Here is a 21225-nt window from a genome sequence, read left to right on the forward strand (position 1 = left end):
TTATTTTTGATTGAGCTACAGGAGATTCAGGCAATAGTCAGTAAAAAAAACACAATTTTGAGAAATACCAATTTGAAAGTTTGGAGACAAAATCTTTTTTTTTGCTTTGGAAGTATCATGTATACAACAACAAAAAAATTTACGCCTTTTTACAAAATTCTATGGGTAACTTTTTTTTTCAGGTTTTTAACTAAGCAAGGTGGATAAAATTTGGTTCAGCGACTATCGCTTGTTTATAATCAGGACGATGAAAACCAAAAGAGTTTTGGAAATTTGGATAATTATATTTCATTACAAATGTCATTCATGACTAGCAACGCTATTTTAAAAAAATATTAATGATGATAAAAAATGCTTAATAATTATGTGTTTTGTACTCTCGGTGAAACTTTTAGACAAAAAAAAATCTACGAAGTATTGCCCATTCATTTCACACCATGGTAAAAATCCACTCGGCAATATAAAATGATATAGGGTGGATTGATGTTTATTGAATTGTAATTATTTTTTTAACCACTAGGTTCACCATGAGACAGGCTAACCTAAGAGAGTAGTTGCTGAATTCATTTGAAATAAATACATAATAATATAATTAATGTCAATCCACCCCTGCGAATGTTGATGGATGCAGAAAACGAGGAAGACCGAAAGAGACAAGGCACGATCAAATCCAACAGATCTCCATATTAGAGAAAATATTGTACATGTCAAAGAAAATCTACTCTTAGGTCAGCATTTGATTCAGGCAGAAGAAAAACATGTCGAAATCCGGCGCTGTCTAAACACTAGGTTCGAAGATCGGACCCGGAAAGCAGATGGACATGTAAATGTCGGAATAATCGGCGTGCGTGGTCAATAAAAAGCATGAATGCAGAGTAAACGAGGTCCATGTGCAAAGGAAGAGTGATATGGCGTTCTGTCCTATCCACCTACCCCTAAGGGAAATAACGTGAGGTTCGCTTTGTTTTTGTTAGTGAAAATTCTTGGGGGAAGTTCATTATTTTTTATAGAAAAAGAAGACGAATGATACTTAGATCCACAAATATGGAATAACTATCGCTAATTTTAAAAAATATTTTGCCTAATAGAAAAAAAGGTAAATTGTTTAAAATTAAAAACTCACCTGTCTGTTGAAAGCGTCCGGCATCGTAAAGGTGGAGGTGATCCAGCAGAAGGTATTGACGACGTGTGTCGGCAGTCCATTAACGATGCACTGGATGGGCCTTCCAACATATTGCGTAGCCGTGATGATGATGGAACATGTCAGAAGCAGCACCGTGGTGAACACATTATGCAATCTGAACACAGCGTTATCCGTCTGGATATCCTGCCACTTGAAGTACGCCTGCAATCCTCCCAGTAACTTATACATCTTGGTATAATTTTAACCACTTCAGGCGCGCCGCAAGGATCAAGTTTTGGCCCCCTATATATATTTTTTTAAACAATTTTTTTTATGAAATGTCAACACATTTACAAACAGTAAATGAATTATTTCTTGATTTCGTTTCGTCCGATTCGCTATCGTGGTGGCATGTAAAATTCTAACAATTTTCTATCAAAACTGATAGTTATTTTACAATTAAACGTTGTAAAACCTTGTAAAAACAGCGATACAAAAACTGGAAACTACAAAATCAGACTTTTCGGTTGCGTCAATTACAAGTTCATGAATTTCTTACTTTAAAATTATTGACAATAGCACAGATTTGATACGGTACACAGTATAATTAAGCGAGAAAAATATGGCGAATCGTGTGAAAATTGGACGGAGTATATCTAGAATTGATTGTCTCTTTAAAAACTTGCTCGAGTTTCTTTCGAATGAGATTCAAATGCATAAAAAACTGGATCAAAATATCTTTTGACAGATCGTTGGTAGAACTTTCTAGTCTGTCAATGTTCAGTCTTGCTTTTATTTTCCGGAAGTTTCTTTAACTTCCTATTGTGCTGTTCCGGGTGTTAGTTGTCGATAAAATGATCACGAGTTAAATGATCCACGTGGTGAAGTCCTTTGATTCTGAAACAATGGATAGTGAAAAAACGAATTAATAAACACTTATTAATGATGTGGAGTGATTGGTGATTCAAATGAAGTAATAAGCGATACACTAACACGAATCACTTTACAAACAATGGCTAATGTATGGAATAACAGTCGTAACAGTTCACTGTCATAATTAGTGACAAATCATTCTTTATAAACAGGTAAAACCAAATCACAAAATGAAAATACACCTTCCAAGAATTTATGTCATCATCTTTAGGAAAGATGTTAGGTAAATTTTATTTATTACGAGCTGAACCCGGCAACGCTTTGCTATTGCTAGATTTGAGTACATACTCGTATATAGATCAAATGAACACAATCGAAAGTTTGCTATAACAATTATTGTATTCAGTTCAAATAAGATATGTACATATATATTATTATTTTTGTGTTTCTGTTGAATTTTAATAAATAGGTGTTTTTCTGTCACGGTCTTGCAGATGCCTCCTTGATATTGTGCGAAAGAGACAACTGCAAGTGTCGGACCTTTCATGCCTAACTAAAATAGACAAATACCGTGCGCTCGAAGACAGCGGATTAAACTGGGCATTTTTACGGGTTTTTGTATGGTTCTAGTTCCTATAGTAAACAATTTATCAATAAAAAATAACAAGCAATAAGAACTTATACGTTTTGTTAGTGAATATAATTTGAACTTTTTCCTTATTGATCCATTTGATTGTAAAAAAATAACATTTAAAATGCGCGTCTTAAAACATACTTTTTTGTCTTATACTTAGTTTCAATAATAAAATCTTATTTTATCTTATCTTATTTTATTTTATTATATTTTATCTCTAATTCTTAATATTTTAAATATATTTGTATTTTCGACACTTGACACTTGTGCAATATTTACACACATGTCTACTCTCATTCCAATATAACACCCACTCACCCACCCTCTCACTCACTTACACTTACACAAACACACTAGTATGTATTGTACGCGTATTTAATGTATTTCTGTGGATATCTGTCATTTATTTATTTCTTTTATTTTATTTATTTATTTACATTATTTATCAAAATACAATTTTACGTTCACTTTGCCCAGCTAGCAAGGGTACATACCCCGTTCCAAGCTAGGCAGTTACATTCAAATATATGATAATAGTTAACAAATTAATAGAGAGCACAGACTAATAAAATATAAACCTTTTCGTTTACACACTAGTATGTATTGTATGTGTATTTAATGTATTTCTGTGGATATCTGTCATTGGTTTTATTCTCTGTATATTTTATTTGTTGTATTTTTGTTACATATATTACTGTTGATATCCCCAACAAATAAAAAAATAAATAAATAAAAAAAACACGTTAGTGGTAAATACCTATAGCGTGTACAAAATCACTGCACAAGTACCATAATCCATCGAGAAAATACGGTAATACGTTTCTATGAAGAAAAGTCAGACCACGTTTGCTCTTTAGAATTAACATCAATAAGTATCCTTACATAACTTTACTTTATAATACTTTCCGTAACCATAGAAACAGGTTCGGTTTTCTTAAATAAAAACACTGACACATAGATGCACCTCGAGCCCCCTAAAATTATGACACTTAACTCATGCCCAAACGATCAGTCATGCTCAACGCGTATTTAACCGCCAGCCGAGTTTTGACGAGAGATATAAATTTGATTGAAACCAAAATGCCTTATTGTCTCTTGAAAGCGTGTAAAAACCGTTCAAATAAACGTAAAAAAGATTACGTAACTTTTCATTGGTAAGTAGGTACTTAAGTCCTTGTTTATGATTGAATTCTCAAACTTAAAATAATTCATTTTCAAATACAGAATCCTTTTCTGCAAATGTCAAACTCTGAATACGATTTTCAAAAATGTATCAAATGTTGTTTAATATCATTCTGGCATCACCAAAAATCCAATTAAAAGAAATAAATGAGTAGACATTATAAAGAATTTAAGAAAATAATTTGATTGGGAGCCATAAAAAACGAATAAAAAAAAAAAACATCCTTCCAATTTTTAGTACATGCATTCTCGTCGAATGCTGCCCTGCTTAGCGATGAATAAAATATTTAGGCTCCTAACTTTTTTTTCTACTTAACAAATTGAAGATTTTAAGAGCTATAAACATGCCCGGGCCAAAGCTCGTCATTTCCCAAAAAACGGCACGTAAATCAGCCATCCTATATTTATAAATCGAGGACACACATACTAACAAAGCCTTTTACTTATACGTGTATAGATTTAAATAATCATATAAACGCAACTTTTTAAATTTGATTGTTTTTTTACTTTGATGTTACGGGTACTTCTTTTATTATTTTTAAAAAACCCTTTACGGTTAAATAAGAAATATTATAAGGTCTAGTCATATTGCCTCGCTTGGTTAGTACAGTCAACATGTGCTTTTTCAGGTTGATTTCAAATTTGTCCCAGTGTAATTTTTCAAGTGTAAAGGTAAGTCATTGAAGTGTTCAAAGCACATTGGGCCTTACTTATTAGATTTCCTTATACCAGGTTTATATAAAGAAATAACTATACCCGGTTTAACTATTTATAACTGATATAAAAAAAAGCTTACTTATAAAAATATTTATTACCTAGATTAACAATTCACAGGTTATTTTATACTAATTTTTTTTAAACAGGTAACACTGATATGTGCGCGTGCGCAATAACTTTTATAACAACACAAACAAACGTCAAATTCAAATCGAGACTACTGTCAGTGTAAGCGAGAACATGGAGAAAACCGTTAGTAAAATAAATCAAAATTAGGAAGAAGTTACAATATTGATGTATAAATCTGTAAATAAATTATCTGTTGGGGCTCTACTTTGGTACAAATTAATTTGTCAGCATGCGTCGCACTCCGAGTATAAACACAAGTTGGTACATGATTACAACACCAGGTTTACTAGTATGGCTGTACTAGAGCTAGCTGTTCCTAGATATTGCAATAAATATGGCAAAAGGACACTGCAATACAGTATACCTAAAATATTTAACATGTTGCCAAACAATATTAAAAATACTGAGTTAAATACAGGAGTGAGACGTTTGCTCAAATTATGGTTATTAGAAAAAAGTTTTTTGTATTAGTGATAGTTTTTAATTTTTCATACTAATTAAAATTTAATGTTGTTTTTACACGAGTTCAAAAAATTTCTTTAGATTAACTTTAAATTTAATTCTTGATATTTTATTTTTAATAGTTTTTAGTTCATTAGGATCTATCTGACTGACTTATGCTAAAACATGCTAAGCATTGAGCGATCACAATGAACAATAATAAACATGCTTAAGTTATCGCAGTCATAAATCAACGCGTGAGTAATCTCTAAGTCAACGCTCGTGACAGTTCGTTTTTTGTTTTCCTCGTAAATAAATACAGTTCATTGGCGAAAAATCGGCGTTTACTATAGAAAATAATACAATATATTGCATTTGCAAAATAGTAAGGAGTATCTCATGCAAAAAAATGAAAATTAAATTACAATTACTATGGCGACTGCTTTTTTTTCTTGACATTTGGCTTGCCAACCGCTGGCTTAATGCAACAAATAACATAATAAATAAATGAACATGGCAGTTTTGGAATATTTTCCATATTTACACTGGTGAAATTCAAATATGTGATTGCGCAGCAGGATTACACGTCGCGAAACATAAATATTTTGACATTTAATATTAGGTGTTCCATTGTGATCGCGAATACGATAAACAACCGTGGTGAGAAATTGTTAGCACGTCGATAGTTATTAGTGATTGAGCTACTGAAAGGGTAAAAAACGTCCAGTTTTATCTGCTGTCTTTAGACATACGGAATACAAATTTAATAAATATTTTTTAAACAAAGCAAATCGTGCTGATACAGAAAATTTCTTTCTGGTATTATTTAAAAAAAAAAAAAAAATCGGTTCATTCGTAGGGTGCGGAAAACGGGAACACGAGTCCTCGATTTTATTGATCAGTACGACAAGGCGTGTGCGAGAGAGTGTCAGAAAAACTATATTCAAATAAGTACTGTATCCGCATAACGTATTTTCTCTCTAAAATATTTCTCAATTCGCCGTCTATTTCTTTAGGTTGTTGACCAGCAGTTTGGCAAGGGCTTTGTCCTTAGCTAATCGACCAACAGTACTTGTTCTTGCTGCAACTCTGCAAAAACCGAATTCCAGATACAATCACGTTTATCTTTTTTGCCAAGCTCTTCACACTCCAGTGGACACGAGAGATCACTAAACTCAGCGCGACAATCATCGGTCGAAGATCTGTATAATATATATTCTATAAATAAGAGCCAGAACCTTACGCTAGTATTTTCTACTCGATGGCTACTCTCCACTAAAAATCGTGAAATAAAAAATTGAGACAGATCCAGAGCCGGCAAGGAAGCTTTGAAATGAAATATTTTAATTAATATTAGTAAATATTAGTATATAACCACCCGACAAACCCGTCACTTCATCAGGACTCTCACTACACCAACATGCGAATACTAAAATACGCCTTCACCTTTACCACCACCTTAGTAAACATATCATTTACATAAAATATATAAATTACACGCAGAGTTAAGGGGGATGCGAACACCACCATGTCCGAACATGCAATAAAATTAGGTAATTAATATTAAGCTATATGTTGCAGAATGTGTGGTAATTAATATTAAGCTATATATTGCAGAATGTGTGGGGGTGGGGTTTAGGAAAGATAGGGTTATAGTTGTAGTATTATTATTTTTTTAAAACAAATCTATGAGTTTTCTAAAAAAATACCGAGTGAGGGATTTGCTGGCTGGATTTCCTCCCCGGGGAGTTAGCAGATGGAAGAGTTGAGGAAATGTGGATGTTTGAACATGGGCAGACGGTGAATGTTACACAGTGTGTAAAGTGGCAACTTAAACCAGCCAATGACATGTCATAGGCCCTGTAAATGCCTAGACTTCCATATTCCCTTCTGTGTTTCCCTCTCTGTTGCAACAAATTTAGATCTAAATAACTCCCCTGGGAGGAAATCCAGGCAGTCTGCAAACATTTGGATATAGTCAAAACATTGTTGACATAAAAACTAAATGGGGAAGTGTAAATGTAAATTTATCTTCAATTTTATTTACAAAGTAAAATTAATTTTTCAATATGAAAAACAGAATATGAATACATGTTTTTCTTCTAAACATGTTTAATTATAGGTTACCGACGAAGATACTTTAAATGTTCATGCAAATATACTCATTTTCGTACACAAATATCGGTTTTTCTTTATAGACAGTCAAAGATATATATATTTTTATACATATATGGTTAGATAATTTATATAGCGCCATTTTTGTGAAAATCACTTCAAGGGCGCTGTACAATTGATAAATATCCTAGTCTTGCAGCTACAGAGCGCATGGACGGTTGGGATTCTAGTTCCTCGTTTTCAATTAAGATCAATAAAAAAATATAACAGATAGGAGCTAGATTACAGGACGTCTTGCAGCTACAGAGCGCATAGACAGTTAGAAATTTAGCCCCGATTTACACATTTTTAAAATTGACAAATAAATTTAGAGTATTAATGATACCTACTTAAATAAAATAATATGAATAATAAAAGGGAGTAAGATTACAACACGTCTTGCAGCTACTAAACGTAAAGACGATTGTAATTCTAGACCCCATTTACAAAATTTAGGTATTTTAAAGTTGATATATGAAAGCTAGATAACCAATCATCGTGCAGCTACAAAGCGCATGGACGAGTGAAATTCTAGCAAAGTTAAAATGATATCAATAAATTTACAAAAAATAGAGCATAGTAGTAAGTTTGTCAAGTGTTCATGCTAAGAAGTAAGCAATAAAAAACTAAATAATTAAAACACTGTTCCAACTCCATGGTTAACAAAGGGAGATAGATGTCCGACGAGAAGCTTTCGTAGACAGTGGGTAAATACCGTCGCCATGTGTCCCACTGGCTGCTTGATAATTTCTGGAAACGCACGTGTGTAGTTACTGGGGGATTATGCCTGTTGTTTCAACGACGCGCATATGAGACGCAACATTCCTGTTCAATTCACTTTTTTACATGAATATTACACAAACGCGTGTACGAGCGGTTTAATAACTCTGTAAACTTCCCATTGCGATCGGGGCCCTGGGCAAGCCTTTGCGACCCGCAGGTTGAAAATCACAGTCCTAGATAAAGTGTCAAAACTGTTAAAAGTATTGTTCTTTTAGTACAAAAATACAATTCTAAAAGCTTTTGAGGGTTTTATAATTTATCATTAGTCGACAATATTTCACAAGTCACATTCCTTAGCTATTTTTACGCTTACCTCTAATGGTGCAAAAAATATTGCATATTTGTTCAACTTAGTAGATTTTTACGGCATTTACTAAACTGGTAACGAAAGTTTGCAATTTGTGTCAGGTGAAAATGAGAGAAATAAATTAAAATATTTTTTTTAAAGTACCTACCTACTGTAAAGGTTCTTTTTTTATTTTTACTAATATTATTATTTTTAGTTTTTAAATTATTATTTAAATATTACTGTACTGTCAAAAGACAAAAGGCAGCTTTTTAACCCTCCCTCCCCGGTGGTGTGTAGCTAGTACACATTGTGTCTAATAACTATAATATCTTTATAAATATAATAAATATTGGGTTTAGATTTTATCTTCGCTTCCAATGCCCTCAATGAGGAAGTTCAGTGTCTTTTTTTAGTCTTTTATTTGTTAATACACTATTTAACTAAGCCAAAAAAATATGTTTTTATGTATTGGCGCTATGATTTTTTAAAGTTTCGTATTTTTGAAAAACTCCGCGTGTGACGTCAGAGGTTGTTTATTTATTTAACTTTTTGTAAATAATGTTATTTGCACACTGGCGGGCTTATTGCCAGATGGCAATTTCTTCCAACCAACCAATAAAATAAAAGTTTTATTTTTATAATTCAAGTTACAGAACATCTTCAATAGAAAAAAAAGATTAAAAAGCTAAACATATATAAAAATAGAAATAAACGTATTTGTTTATAAATTACCTTAAATCAAAACTATTACTCAATGGGAAAAAGGAAAAAAGAGGAAAGAGGAAAAAGGAAAGGAAAGAAATCTCTCCTGATTAAGGAAGAGAAAGGAGATGTTTCTTCAGACGTGATTTTAGTTTACAGTTCTTCCCATTGGTCCGTTTACGGTAAGCTAACCGGATATCCTTCACAGCTGTCACATCATTGGTTAGTTCATATGAACCAGTGACGTCAATCAAAGTAGTGCGTTTTTATTAAAATAGTTTTTTTTTTCGTACATTTTCAAGAAACTTTGCCGTACCATTTATTGCTCTAATTTTTAATGCGCGCAAGAAAACATTTTTTGTATCAAATTTCCCGTAGGGCTGAAGTTCCGCATTGTCGTAGTTAACTAACAATTATTGAATGACAGTTCTTTACAGTGTTGCTATTTTATCCATTTTAGCCAAAGTTACAAAACTTTATTTTCTCTACAATCTAAATACATAAAAATTTAGGTACCATATGATTTTTTAAATCTCGGAAAGTAATTGATGGATTGATTTAATTTTTTTACAGAACATTGCGTTACCTTATATTCTACAGCGTAGTCACAGCAAATTAAGCAATGTATTTTTTCAGTAAATGTATAGTTGCTACACTATTTATATTTACTCCCCTAATAATTAATATCAGACAAAGCCACAGCGAAGCGTGGCCGGGTTCAGCAAGTACGTAATAAAATAAATAAAAGACGAGTGATATTTTAGCCCACAAATTTGGAAAAAAACCAGTGACCGGTTTCCCCGCATTCGCGACATCTTTAAGACTGGCCAACCAACAGGCTTTTCTAAATTTGTGGTTGTAAGTATCACTCGTATTTAATTTATTTAATGCATTACAATGACCTCAAGAATTTTCTCTTACAAAGTTAGATGTTTTTAATAAATACAAAAAAAAACTATTTTCATATTGTTTGACTGTAACATTGATGTAAATATTTCGATTCTTCACAATTTATAAAACGTATTATATTTAATTACTGTATTATCAATTCATTGACGTGATTACAATTTGAGATCTGAAGATGGGGTCAAGAACGATATCCGGCGGACCGTAAACACTGTAGAAGCGTCATTACAAGCGACTACAATCATAATCATAATTAAAATTACTCGTATCATGATTACGCAGTACTTTATAATGTACGCCTAATTTCGCTTTCGTCTATATTTAGCGTTATTTTAAGCATATCCAAATGTTTGTAGACAAGTACTTGGTGCAGAAAACCTTTTAAGTTGTTCTAAGGTTTTTATTTTTATTTATTTATTGGGGATATCAACAGTAATCCATGTAAAAAATATATAACAAATAAAATATGCAGAGAATAAAACCTATGACAGATATCCACAGAAATACATTAAATACACATACAATACATACTAGTGTGTAAGTGTAAGTGTGTGAGAGGGTGGGTGAGTAGGTGTTATATTGGAATTAGGGTGGACATGTGTGTAGATATTATTGCACAAGTGTCGAAAATATAAATATATATAAAAAATTAAGAATATGAGATAAAATAAAATAAGACTTTATTATTAAAACTAAGTATAAGACAAAAAGTATGTTTTAAGACGCGCATTTTAAATGTTATTTTTTTACAATCAAATGGATCAATAATCGGAAAGTTCAAATTATATTCACGAGCAAAACGTATAAGTGGAGAGTTCTGGGCATGGTTCGTACGAACTGCTGGCATATGAAATAGAGAGCTCGACGTGTGACGGGTGCGGTAGCCGGGGACATTTAATGATAACTCCGACATCAGAGCCAGACTATCAAGGCGTCCACTGAGTATGTCATGAAGCACCCCCATGTCTAATAGTAGACGGCGATCTTCTAAAGTAGGCAAGTGGTGCTTTTTGCAGGAAGACATATAATTGAGATCAGTTTTCCTGCATCTCCAGTTAAGATGTCTAAGAAATGTCCATTGCATTTTCTCGAACCTTTCTTTATGTGTGACATATTGTGGAGACCAAACAGAAGAGGCACATTACATTTACATTTATATACATTTATAGTTTCACATATCCAAACCAACGTATCGTCGCCGTTCAGGCAAAAGTCACTAATCCAAATGTGTTGCAACAGAGAAGGAAAACATTTTTGAGAAGGGAATATGGAAGTCTAGGCATTTACAGGGCTTATGACTTGTCGTTGGCTGGTTTAGGTGGCCAATTTGAACACTGTGTATCATTCACCATTCTGCCTATGTTTGAACATCCGCATTTCCTGAACTCTTCCATCTGTTGACTTAAGTGAAGTAAAAGAGCTAAAACTTTTATCATGTGGGTGAGATTCATCCGGCTGAACCAGTTCACCTACTAAGTAACGCCTGAAAACAATTTTTAAATTTTTATACTTCTTCTTTTACCACTTTCGCCACTGAAATCAGCCAAAGATAGGTCATAAGCCATGTAAATGCCTAGACTTCCATATTCCCTTCTCAAAAATGTTTTCCCTTGGTTGCAAGAAATTTAGATTTTTTTAAAATTTTAAATCTTAAATTAATTAACTGTTTATATACCAATCCTAATGGATTTATTTAATAACCCGTCGATTGATTTTCATTTATTTTTTTATCAAAAATAAAATAAAAATATCTAGACGGTTTTTAATGTATGTAGCAAGATAACTAGGCGGCCTCCGTGGTGTAGTGGTCAAGACGCTTGAAGCACGCACGGAAGGTTCCGGGTTCGACTCCCGGTGAGAACACAAAAATTAAAATGTGATTTTTCTTAAGCCCGGTTGTTCTGTAATATAATTCACCACTGTAATTGGGCCTCCTGGCCTGTTGTGGTGCAAAAAAATGAAATGAAATAAAACTAAAATTTTGGTTTGGCGAGTTTTGCTTGTTTATAATCTAGACTGAGCAACTCAAAAGAGTTAGTAACAGGAAGAAAATATATAGGTAAATATTACAATAGTTGTTAAATTTTGTGGTTGAAAATATGTTTTATCTAAAAAATAGTTTAAAATGTTTAATTTTACAAATACTCAACCGCAAAAAAAAAAAAGGAAATACTTTGAAAATGATAAAAATTTGTCGTCAATAAAAAATTTATATATTTACATTTTTTTTTTTTTTTTTACCATACACATAAGAGTTTTCAAAAAATAAAGCATAATAAAATAGCAGTGAAATACATATTAATAGTAATAATAGTAAACAAAAAAATCCCACAAGACATGGCCTGTTCGTGGGTATACAAGAAAATGTTAATGAATTTTTGCTCCTATAATAAATAATGGACAGTTATAATATTTTTTGTAACATAAGAAAATGTGAGAAAATAAAATATTCTGCAAACGATTGTATGGTTTTTTTTATAGTAATTAAAAAAGAAAATTAAAAAAATATATAAAAGAAAACATAAAAATATTCCTTATTATTAAAGGGCAACAAAATATATAATAGAAAAAAAGAGTTCATATCTTTAGTTTGAATCCAGGATGGTGCGTGTTTTTTAAAAGATGGAAAATTTTGAAAGTTTGGAATCAATGAAATATTATTAGTTAAAAAATAATTAAAAAACTTTAGGCCTATAAAATATGCATGTCTCTGCGCAAGCCTCGTTTTACAATGTGGTATTTCTAACACACGATTCCTTCTTTGACTTGATCTATTTGAATTACTTGTAAATAAATTTTGGTTCTTAAATATATATTTTAAACATTGAAAACAATATTTATTTTATTTATTTATTTATTTATTTTATTTAGAAAACATACAGTCATACAAAATAAGTACTAAAAACAAAAATTTTTTAACATAAAAAGACCAATTAAGTTTTCATAAATTAAAAAGATATAAACATTAAATATGACAAAAAATAAAAAATAAATAAGAATTTTAAGTGAGAAAAGGATAATTGTTGACATTTGCGTTTTCCATGGAGGTAATAAATAAAAATACCGAATGTACACTCCGAGCCATCCACGCACACACATGAACGCACATATAAAATATACACAAACATATACATTACATGCGGCACATATACATAGCATAAACCACTCAAGATGTGCATTCAGCAACTATCCCAAATAATCGACCCCATGAAGAAATTTTCTGTACAAATGCAACGTGCAGTTAAAAATGTCTACATCAATACTGAGTCCGTTATAATTTGACTTCTAAAAGTTTAGCTTCTTGGAAGAATTGCCTTTAGCGATTTATGCTTGTAAAGCTTGTTGGGGTTTGTAATTTTTGCCTGAACGGCGAAGGTATGTTCCCTTCCGTATTTTTATCTATATGCTTTATTTAATTTAATAAAACTAGCAGGAAACATACAATCATTGTAGGTTGTTACATGAAAAAAAAATAATCAGGAATAAATAACAACAGATCTAGATAGAAGACCCCAAATTTTAGACTTCGTAATTATAGGTTACCATTACTGATCTTACTGGCGTCTAATTTCGGAGGAAGTAATAAGCCGCGGTATCCGCCAATGAAAGTTAAACAAAAAAAAAAAATTGACTATTTTAATACGTTTCACCATTGTGGACAACGACACGGCCTGCGGTCAATATATTAATAACTATATTGATGATAAATAAAAAAAAATACACATACTAAATAAAAATTTATTTATACAGGATGTTCTTTAAACCCTGTCACATCCGAAACCACAATAATCAGTACGGGCAAGAAGACATATTAAAAATATTAAAAAAATATTTAGGAAAAAGATTTTTTTTTTAATAAAATATTTAAATAAACAAATAGTTGCTTACTTCTGCAGGGGTGAAGTGAGGGGAGCGCGGCGCAGTATCATTCTCCCCCCTCTCCCCTCCTCGTTTCTCTCCTGCAGAAGTAAGCAACCATTTGCTTTTTTTGCTATATATTATTTTTTTTAATTTTATTCGTTCCTTCGTAAAAAAAGCAAATGGTTGCCAACTTCTGCAGGAGAGAAACGAGGAGGGGGAGGGGGGAGTCTGATGCTGCGCTGCGCTCCTCTCACTTCTTCCCTGCAAGTAAGCAACCATTTGTTTATTTAAATATTTTATTTTTAAAAAAATCTTTGTCCTATATTTTTTTTTTACAGAAAATATAAAAATTGTTATTATGGATAACTTTGAAAATTCGTAATATATTTATTTTTATTCTCGATCTATGATCTCTACATTTGTGCCCCGCCCCTATCGTACATAGGTTTACCACACATTCGCCTGTGAGATCGAGGGAATGCCTATTGTGTAGCTGCGATTGTTAATATAGGTAAAAAAAGCTCTCGAATGGTTATTAAAGAAACCACTAGAGATATGGGTTATTGCAAAAATATTATCAGATTGTCGTTCGGGCGTTCAAGCTATAACAGATACTCGGTCGGTAAATCCATTCATTGTAGACATTCAGAGTAAAATTAAGCATCTAAAAATAAGAGGGATGAACATTCAAATATGCTGGATAAGAGGACATGCTGGTATCGTAGGAAATGAGAGAGCGGATGAACGAGCAAGAGCCGCAACTTGTAAAAGAACGGCACCTTTCTTCTCAGAATTTCCCCTTAGCTTTGCTAAACGCTGTATAAAACAAAATACGCAGCAGCGTTGGGAGGATCATTACCGCGCTTCTTCTACAGGTAAAATCACTAAACCCAACGCTGGCTGATGCAGCAAACTTCCGTCGTCATCACCAAAGTACTTTCGAAACGACCCAAATTTTTACCGGACATGAGAAGTTATCTATATAGGTTTAAATTAAGGAATGATGACTATTGTCCATGCGATGATATTTCTTCACAGAGTATAGAACATCTGTTATTTCAGTGCCCACTTTTCAGTTTGCAACGCCATAATCTTGAATCAGAATGCAGGAAAGATGGAATATCCTTAACAGATATCCACACTGTAGTTAAAAGTAGTTATCGCGCGCCAGTTCTTGAACTTTGCAACAATGGTGATTGGACTCATAAAGGTAATAAACCAAAATCAGTGATCGAACATCCGATTTCCAAGACAAACAAAAACTTTTTTTTCCGAGTACCTTAGCCTTGTACATGACACGTAAGGCTACTAAATACAGAGGTCCAAATATATATTTTAAAAAATATATATATAGGTAATAAAAAAAATATTTTGTGAATATAATTGTTTCATTATAATTATTTTTTAATATTATTTTATACTTTGTCTAAGGCGTAAGCCGTCGAAATAAATAAAAATAAACATTTTTTGCAATCAATACAGGTTGCCTTTTTGACCATTCGTTAAATTTACCGAATTGGATTTTCAATCATATCTGATGCTTAATGATGTCAGTAAGGTTCAAGTTAATTTTAGTAAGACTAATTGTATAGATAAATTAAACAAACAAACCATCACGCCGTTTCCCCGTGGGGATAGGCAGAGAGGATAGAACGCCATAACACTATCTTGGCATACAGACCTCGCTTCTTCTGCATTCATACATCTTCTCATGCACGCACGCCGATTATTCCCACTTTTGACATGTCCATCTTCAAGTATTTGATAGACTCGATCGTGCCATGTCTTTCTCGGTCTTCCTCGTTTTCTGCATCCATCAACATTTGCATCGAAGATCTTTTTAGCCGTTCTTTCACTGTCCATTCGCTCTACATGTCCAAACCAACGCAGCACCCCTTTCTTGATTCTGTCAATAATGCATGTCTCAGCCTTACACACTTCACGGATCTCGACATTTGTGCACCTATCATACATCGTTTTACCACACATTCGCCTGAGGGATCGCATTTCGACAGCATTCAACCTACTTTCATCATCATTTTTCCAATTCCATACTTCGCTCCCAGACATTAAAGTTGGCACTGGAACTCCGTTGTGAACTGCTAGTTTAGCCTCCTGCGATAAACATTTGTTTGCCAAAGTAGATTTTAGTGCGCCGTTCACCCTGTTCCCGGCACTCACCCTCCTTTCAATATCTTTCTCGGCCTTTCCGTCCCTAGTAAACTATATCAGTAAACTATAGTAAAGTAAACTATATAACTAGATAAATTATATTTAAAATTATTTAAATAAGTATGATTAAGTACTTAATTTAATCGGTGGGTTTAATGCAAAAGCACCAATGTCCAAATTATGCCGACCCAGTATTTGATATTTACCCATTTTGCCGACGAAATTAAGAAGCTGTTAACGTCACACCTACGTACTTATTTCGTCAATACAGTAACGTACATGCAATGTTACTTTTTGTATTATATTCACAGCTACATAATTATTATTATTGACAAGCCAACAAGACGTGTGTTTAAATTTCAAATGCGGATGTGTAGTGGCACATCTGAAGCAAACACAGGTGCAATTTGAATGTTTGAATATAGAATAGAACACGTGACTGAATTCATTTGTTTGAACAGATTTTGATTACAACTCGAGAGGAAATTCTCAAACGCTATTATTATTGAATATTAAATATTTGCCATCAATTAATGGATTTGATTAGTAATTTAGGAATTTAACTTGGGTGGTTTTAAAGACTTTTTTGAATAAAGTGAAGTATGGAATTTAAAAAAAACGTATAGGAGACGAAGGAAAATAACTATTTGATAGATATCTCAACAGTCACGAAGAATTTTATTTTTTTAATATATATATTTTTGAATTCATTAACTTCAATGTTTTTGCAGTGCGCAGAGGTTCACTGTTTCAGGTCCCGACTAGCTGGAAATTTCCAGTGCTTAGGCAGGACCATTTTTGTTACCCACATGTCAACCATGCTGGGAATCGAACCCGAGACGTCTTACACGGTAGGCAAACGCGCTGACCATTTGACCAAGAGTTTTAATCAAATAAGAAATTGGGTGGTACAAAAAAGTTTTCTTACACGCGGTAAAAATTAAACATTTAATCGTATTAAGAAATTTCTTAAAAATGAATGAAAAATAAATAAATAAATATTTACTTCTTTGAACTACGTCACAAGTTCTTCCGAATCAACCAATGATAAGAGTGTTGTGATCGATTTCCGGTTTCCGGGAAGCCAACTCATTAGTCAGAAGAACTTACCGACGAGAACTTGTGACGTCACGGGCGGAGTAATTTCAAAATTACAAAACTTTAAAAATCGTAGCATATAACAGATACATTTTTTAAATATGTTCTTAATAATATTTATAGTACTTTTTAAATATATATGATTTCTTTAACTTTTTTCTTATTCTTTTTTTTCACATAAACAAAGATTAATTTTAAAAAAATAACGTGACCTCACTGAGGTTACCCGTGCCGAAGACACAATATACATTTTTTTTTAAATATTTTTACATGTGAGAATAAACAAAGAAGCATTAATTTAAACAAAATGTTCAGACAGTTTTAACACTGCGTATTTATTTTTATAATTAATTTATGTACATCTAAATTATTTATATTACAAAACGCACAATGAAAGAACAAAAACATAACTTAAGCCATACATTTATGAAGCAGTTGATTCAATATTGGTTTGGGCGAATGAGACAATCCATTTTACTTCTACCTAGCTCCACTATCCATTTATTTATAGCCTTTTTAAACATTTTCTCGTTACTAATCGTTCCGCTGTTTAGTACGTATAGTAATGCTTGACATATAAATTAACATAATTTTATAAAATCAGCTGTAAATAAATTACTTTATTGGATATTTTTTTGAAAAATAAATTTAAAATGAGATTTAAAGGTAATTTAATATTTTTTTTTTTTAATTAAAAATTTATTGGAAGTTAAATTTATTATAGGTATAACTAAAAAAAAAACTAAAATAAAACTAATTATTAACATTAACAAATTACAACAGGGATGAAGAATACCTTCAATAAGGGAATATGGAAGTCTAGGCATTTAAAGGGCTTGTGACCTGTCTTTGGCTGGTTTAAGTGGCCACTTAACACACTGTGCATTCACCATTTTCCCTATGTTTGAACATTCATATTTCGTTAATTCTTCCATTTGTTGATTTGAGTGAAGTAAAGAGCTGAAGCCTTTATTGTTGTGAAGAGATTCATCTAATTAAATTATTTCACCTACACACTAGGCAACGCCTGAAAATGTTATTTTTTCAATTTCTATACTTCTTCATGGACCAGGTAATTTATCAACAATATTTTGAGTTTGTCCAAATTTTTGTAGACACGGACTGGATTCAACTCCCTGGGGAGCTGTTTAAATTAACATATTACAACAGAGATGAAGAACATTTAAGATAAGGTAATATAGAAGTCTAGGTATTTACAGGGCTTATGACCTGTCAATGGCAGGTTTAAGTGGCCACTTTAACTAATTATTAACGTTAACAAATTACAACAGGGATGAAGAATACTTTAAATAAGGGAATATGGAAGTCTAGGCATTTACAGGGCTTGTGACCTGTCTTTGGCTGGTTTAAGTGGCCACTTTACACACTGTGTAACATTTACCATTTTGCCTATGTTTGAACATCCATGTTTCTTCAATTCTTCCATTTGTTGATTTGAGTGAAGTAAAGAGCTGAAACCTTTGTTGTTGTGAAGAGATTCTTATGACTGAATTATTTCACATACTAGGCAGCGCCTGAAAACGATTGTTCGATTTTCAAACTTCTTCGACGTTCGTAAGAACGTCGAAGGTTGCATCATTTTGCAAAAATGTTAGAGATGAGACAAATTGATCAATGTTGATCAACATTGATCGATCGAATAAAAAATAATACATTTGTTGTTGTTCATGAAAAAAAGTATTTAATGTCTTATTTTTTAGTAAATAATTGTCTTAAACACACTAAAGTGGGCTTGTTTTGCGTTTTTATATCAATTTCCAGAAACAGTTTCATATTTGCATGAAAAAACTGATAAAATCGATTTGATTGGTACATGATCAGTGATCAATAATTTCACTGGTGACATTAGTTTGGATGCTGTCATTTTAATCAAGCTATATTTCAAGGACTAGAAATCATGAAAAATTGCGCAACAAACTTCACCACACGTCTTTTCATGATTCAAAGCATATTGTGATGAAATAATAATAGTATAAAACCCACAAAAATGACTTAAAGGCGGCATTTAAAACGGGGTCTAATTTGACCCAACAATGCCACGCACGTATTTTTTTGAGCAAGCGGGCTGTAAGAGTTAACCCTACAATGCCCAATATAGACGATATGCTACATACTGATAATCAGTGTATAAAAGTTATTTCAAACATGTTTGCCACTCGGCGACTAGTTCATTATATTATATACACACTAGTCGTTATAATTTATTTTAAAAAGTCGCCACCAGGGTAAAATTTTTCGATATTTTTTTTTTATTTATTTATTAATATACACGGCACCAGTGCCCTTTACCTTAAAAAGATACATATTAAAAATAATATAAACATTTCAATATAATGTGAAAAACTTAAAATTAAATACAAAAGTATTATTTTACATAAATACTATGTATATAACACAGCAGTTTTGTATAAAGAACATATTTAGATATATAAAAAAAAAATTATAAAAAAAAACATTTTAAACAAAAAGTCAGTTGCACGTATTCTGTCAAAAGTGTAATTTAGCTAAAGTTCAAAGGGTGATTTCTATATTATGTATCTTTTTTGGGTGATACCGTGTATGTTGGATTTGATCCGACGTTTCGGCTACCATTGCAGGAGCCATCTTCAGGGAAAACTGATTGGTGATTTCTTTGTATGTTTTTTTTTAAAGATTTGAAGTTATAATTGTTTCCGCAACTTTTATTATTGCATAAAAAGTGTTCATAGGAATCGTTATTTCTTGTTTTATTTACATTCTTGTCTTTTTTATAACATTTCAATGCCCGATGTAGCATATTGTCCACATTAACTAAAATATCAATTTAAAACTGAAAAAAATCAAGTTTTTTTTTATTATTTTTTAAAATATAAAATACAAATACATAGTTTACAATTGAAAATGTTTATACAATAGGTACATTCAATATAATTTTATTTTTATTTATGGATGTAGCCACTCCACTGGCCCACAGGCACGTTACGGAGTGTCGGTGTATTATTTATTGTGTACATTATTGTACATACTTTTACATCAATTGTTCAAAAAGTGTAAAAATTCAAAACAGTCAAAAAATTCAAACATACCTACATCAATAAAACGAAAAATGATTTTTAGTTAACTAAAACTATGTTCTTATATATGAAACATATTCCCAGTATTTGCTTCAAAAACACACATAAAAATACGTTTTTAATTAGAATTTGAAAAATTGTATAAGATTATACAAATACAACATAAATATGTATTTAGGTAACTATATTTAAAGGCAGATTTGCCGTTTATGTTAATAAAATTAAAAAATTACCGTCTCTAAAATGTTATTCATCTGTGTGGCAATATGTTGAACTAACCATTGTACAAAACAAAGACTAAAGAATTATTTTTTAAAAAAAAACCACTGCAAGTGTGTATTCGATGTTAAATAAATTAAAACTACTAAACTAGGTATGAGCAAATAATATTTTACAATACAATGATATTTGTGTATAATATTATTTATTCTAAAAAAAATCAGAATACTGAAAAGAAAATTATCAAAGCCAACATGAAAAAGGTCACAATACCAGAGAAAAGGTTAAAATCAGACTCCCATTTAGGCATTAAAAAAATATCATACGGGAAAAAACATTTATAAAGAGAAAAAAAAAACAAATTTAAGCAGGAGGTTAAGAAATACGTGTTAAACAACTTATAAATGAAATATCTGTACATTATTATTTGACCACACATAATAATATGCTTATGTGTGTCTTATTTCAAGATTCAAAATAAATAAAATTAAATAAATAAATACACTTGAATAAATTTATATAATATATTTTACACGTTTTAAATAACAACAATAATTACATACTATGTATATATGTTGTATTTATATAGGTGCATACAAATATGAGCGGGAATTTACCGTGTGGCGATTTATATTTCCAAATATGGCGAACACAACAATATAAAAATAAAAAAGTGCAATTTTCTAAAATGCATACGTCAATTTCGACACGTACCTTCAGCGTAGGACGCTCATTTGATATTTTAGAAAATGATCGTAAAAATAATAAATAGATATTGTAACTCTACGCAGTTAACACTTAGCTCTTTTATTAATTTTAGTAAGAAGCTGTGTTAAATGTTTATTTAAAAAATTATCGCGAATGAAAC

General features: G+C 31.7%; 1 protein-coding gene across 1 annotated transcript in view; it reads right to left on the reverse strand.

Moving 5' to 3' along the window:
- LOC148281292 (innexin inx1-like) overlaps nucleotides 1-21225 on the reverse strand; it is a 53655-nt gene that overhangs the window by 31946 nt on the left and 484 nt on the right. The window contains exon 2 of the mRNA XM_088226922.1: nucleotides 1124-2020. Within this exon, the coding sequence (XP_088083048.1) occupies nucleotides 1124-1372 (249 nt within the window). The 5' untranslated portion in view covers nucleotides 1373-2020. The remainder of the gene's footprint in view (nucleotides 1-1123; nucleotides 2021-21225) is intronic.

This window comes from Micrasema longulum, unplaced genomic scaffold, assembly GCF_059751315.1.
Source record: "Micrasema longulum isolate JH-2025_06_02 unplaced genomic scaffold, ASM5975131v1 h1tg000478l, whole genome shotgun sequence".
In the NCBI taxonomy this organism is placed as follows: Eukaryota; Metazoa; Arthropoda; class Insecta; order Trichoptera; family Brachycentridae; genus Micrasema; species Micrasema longulum.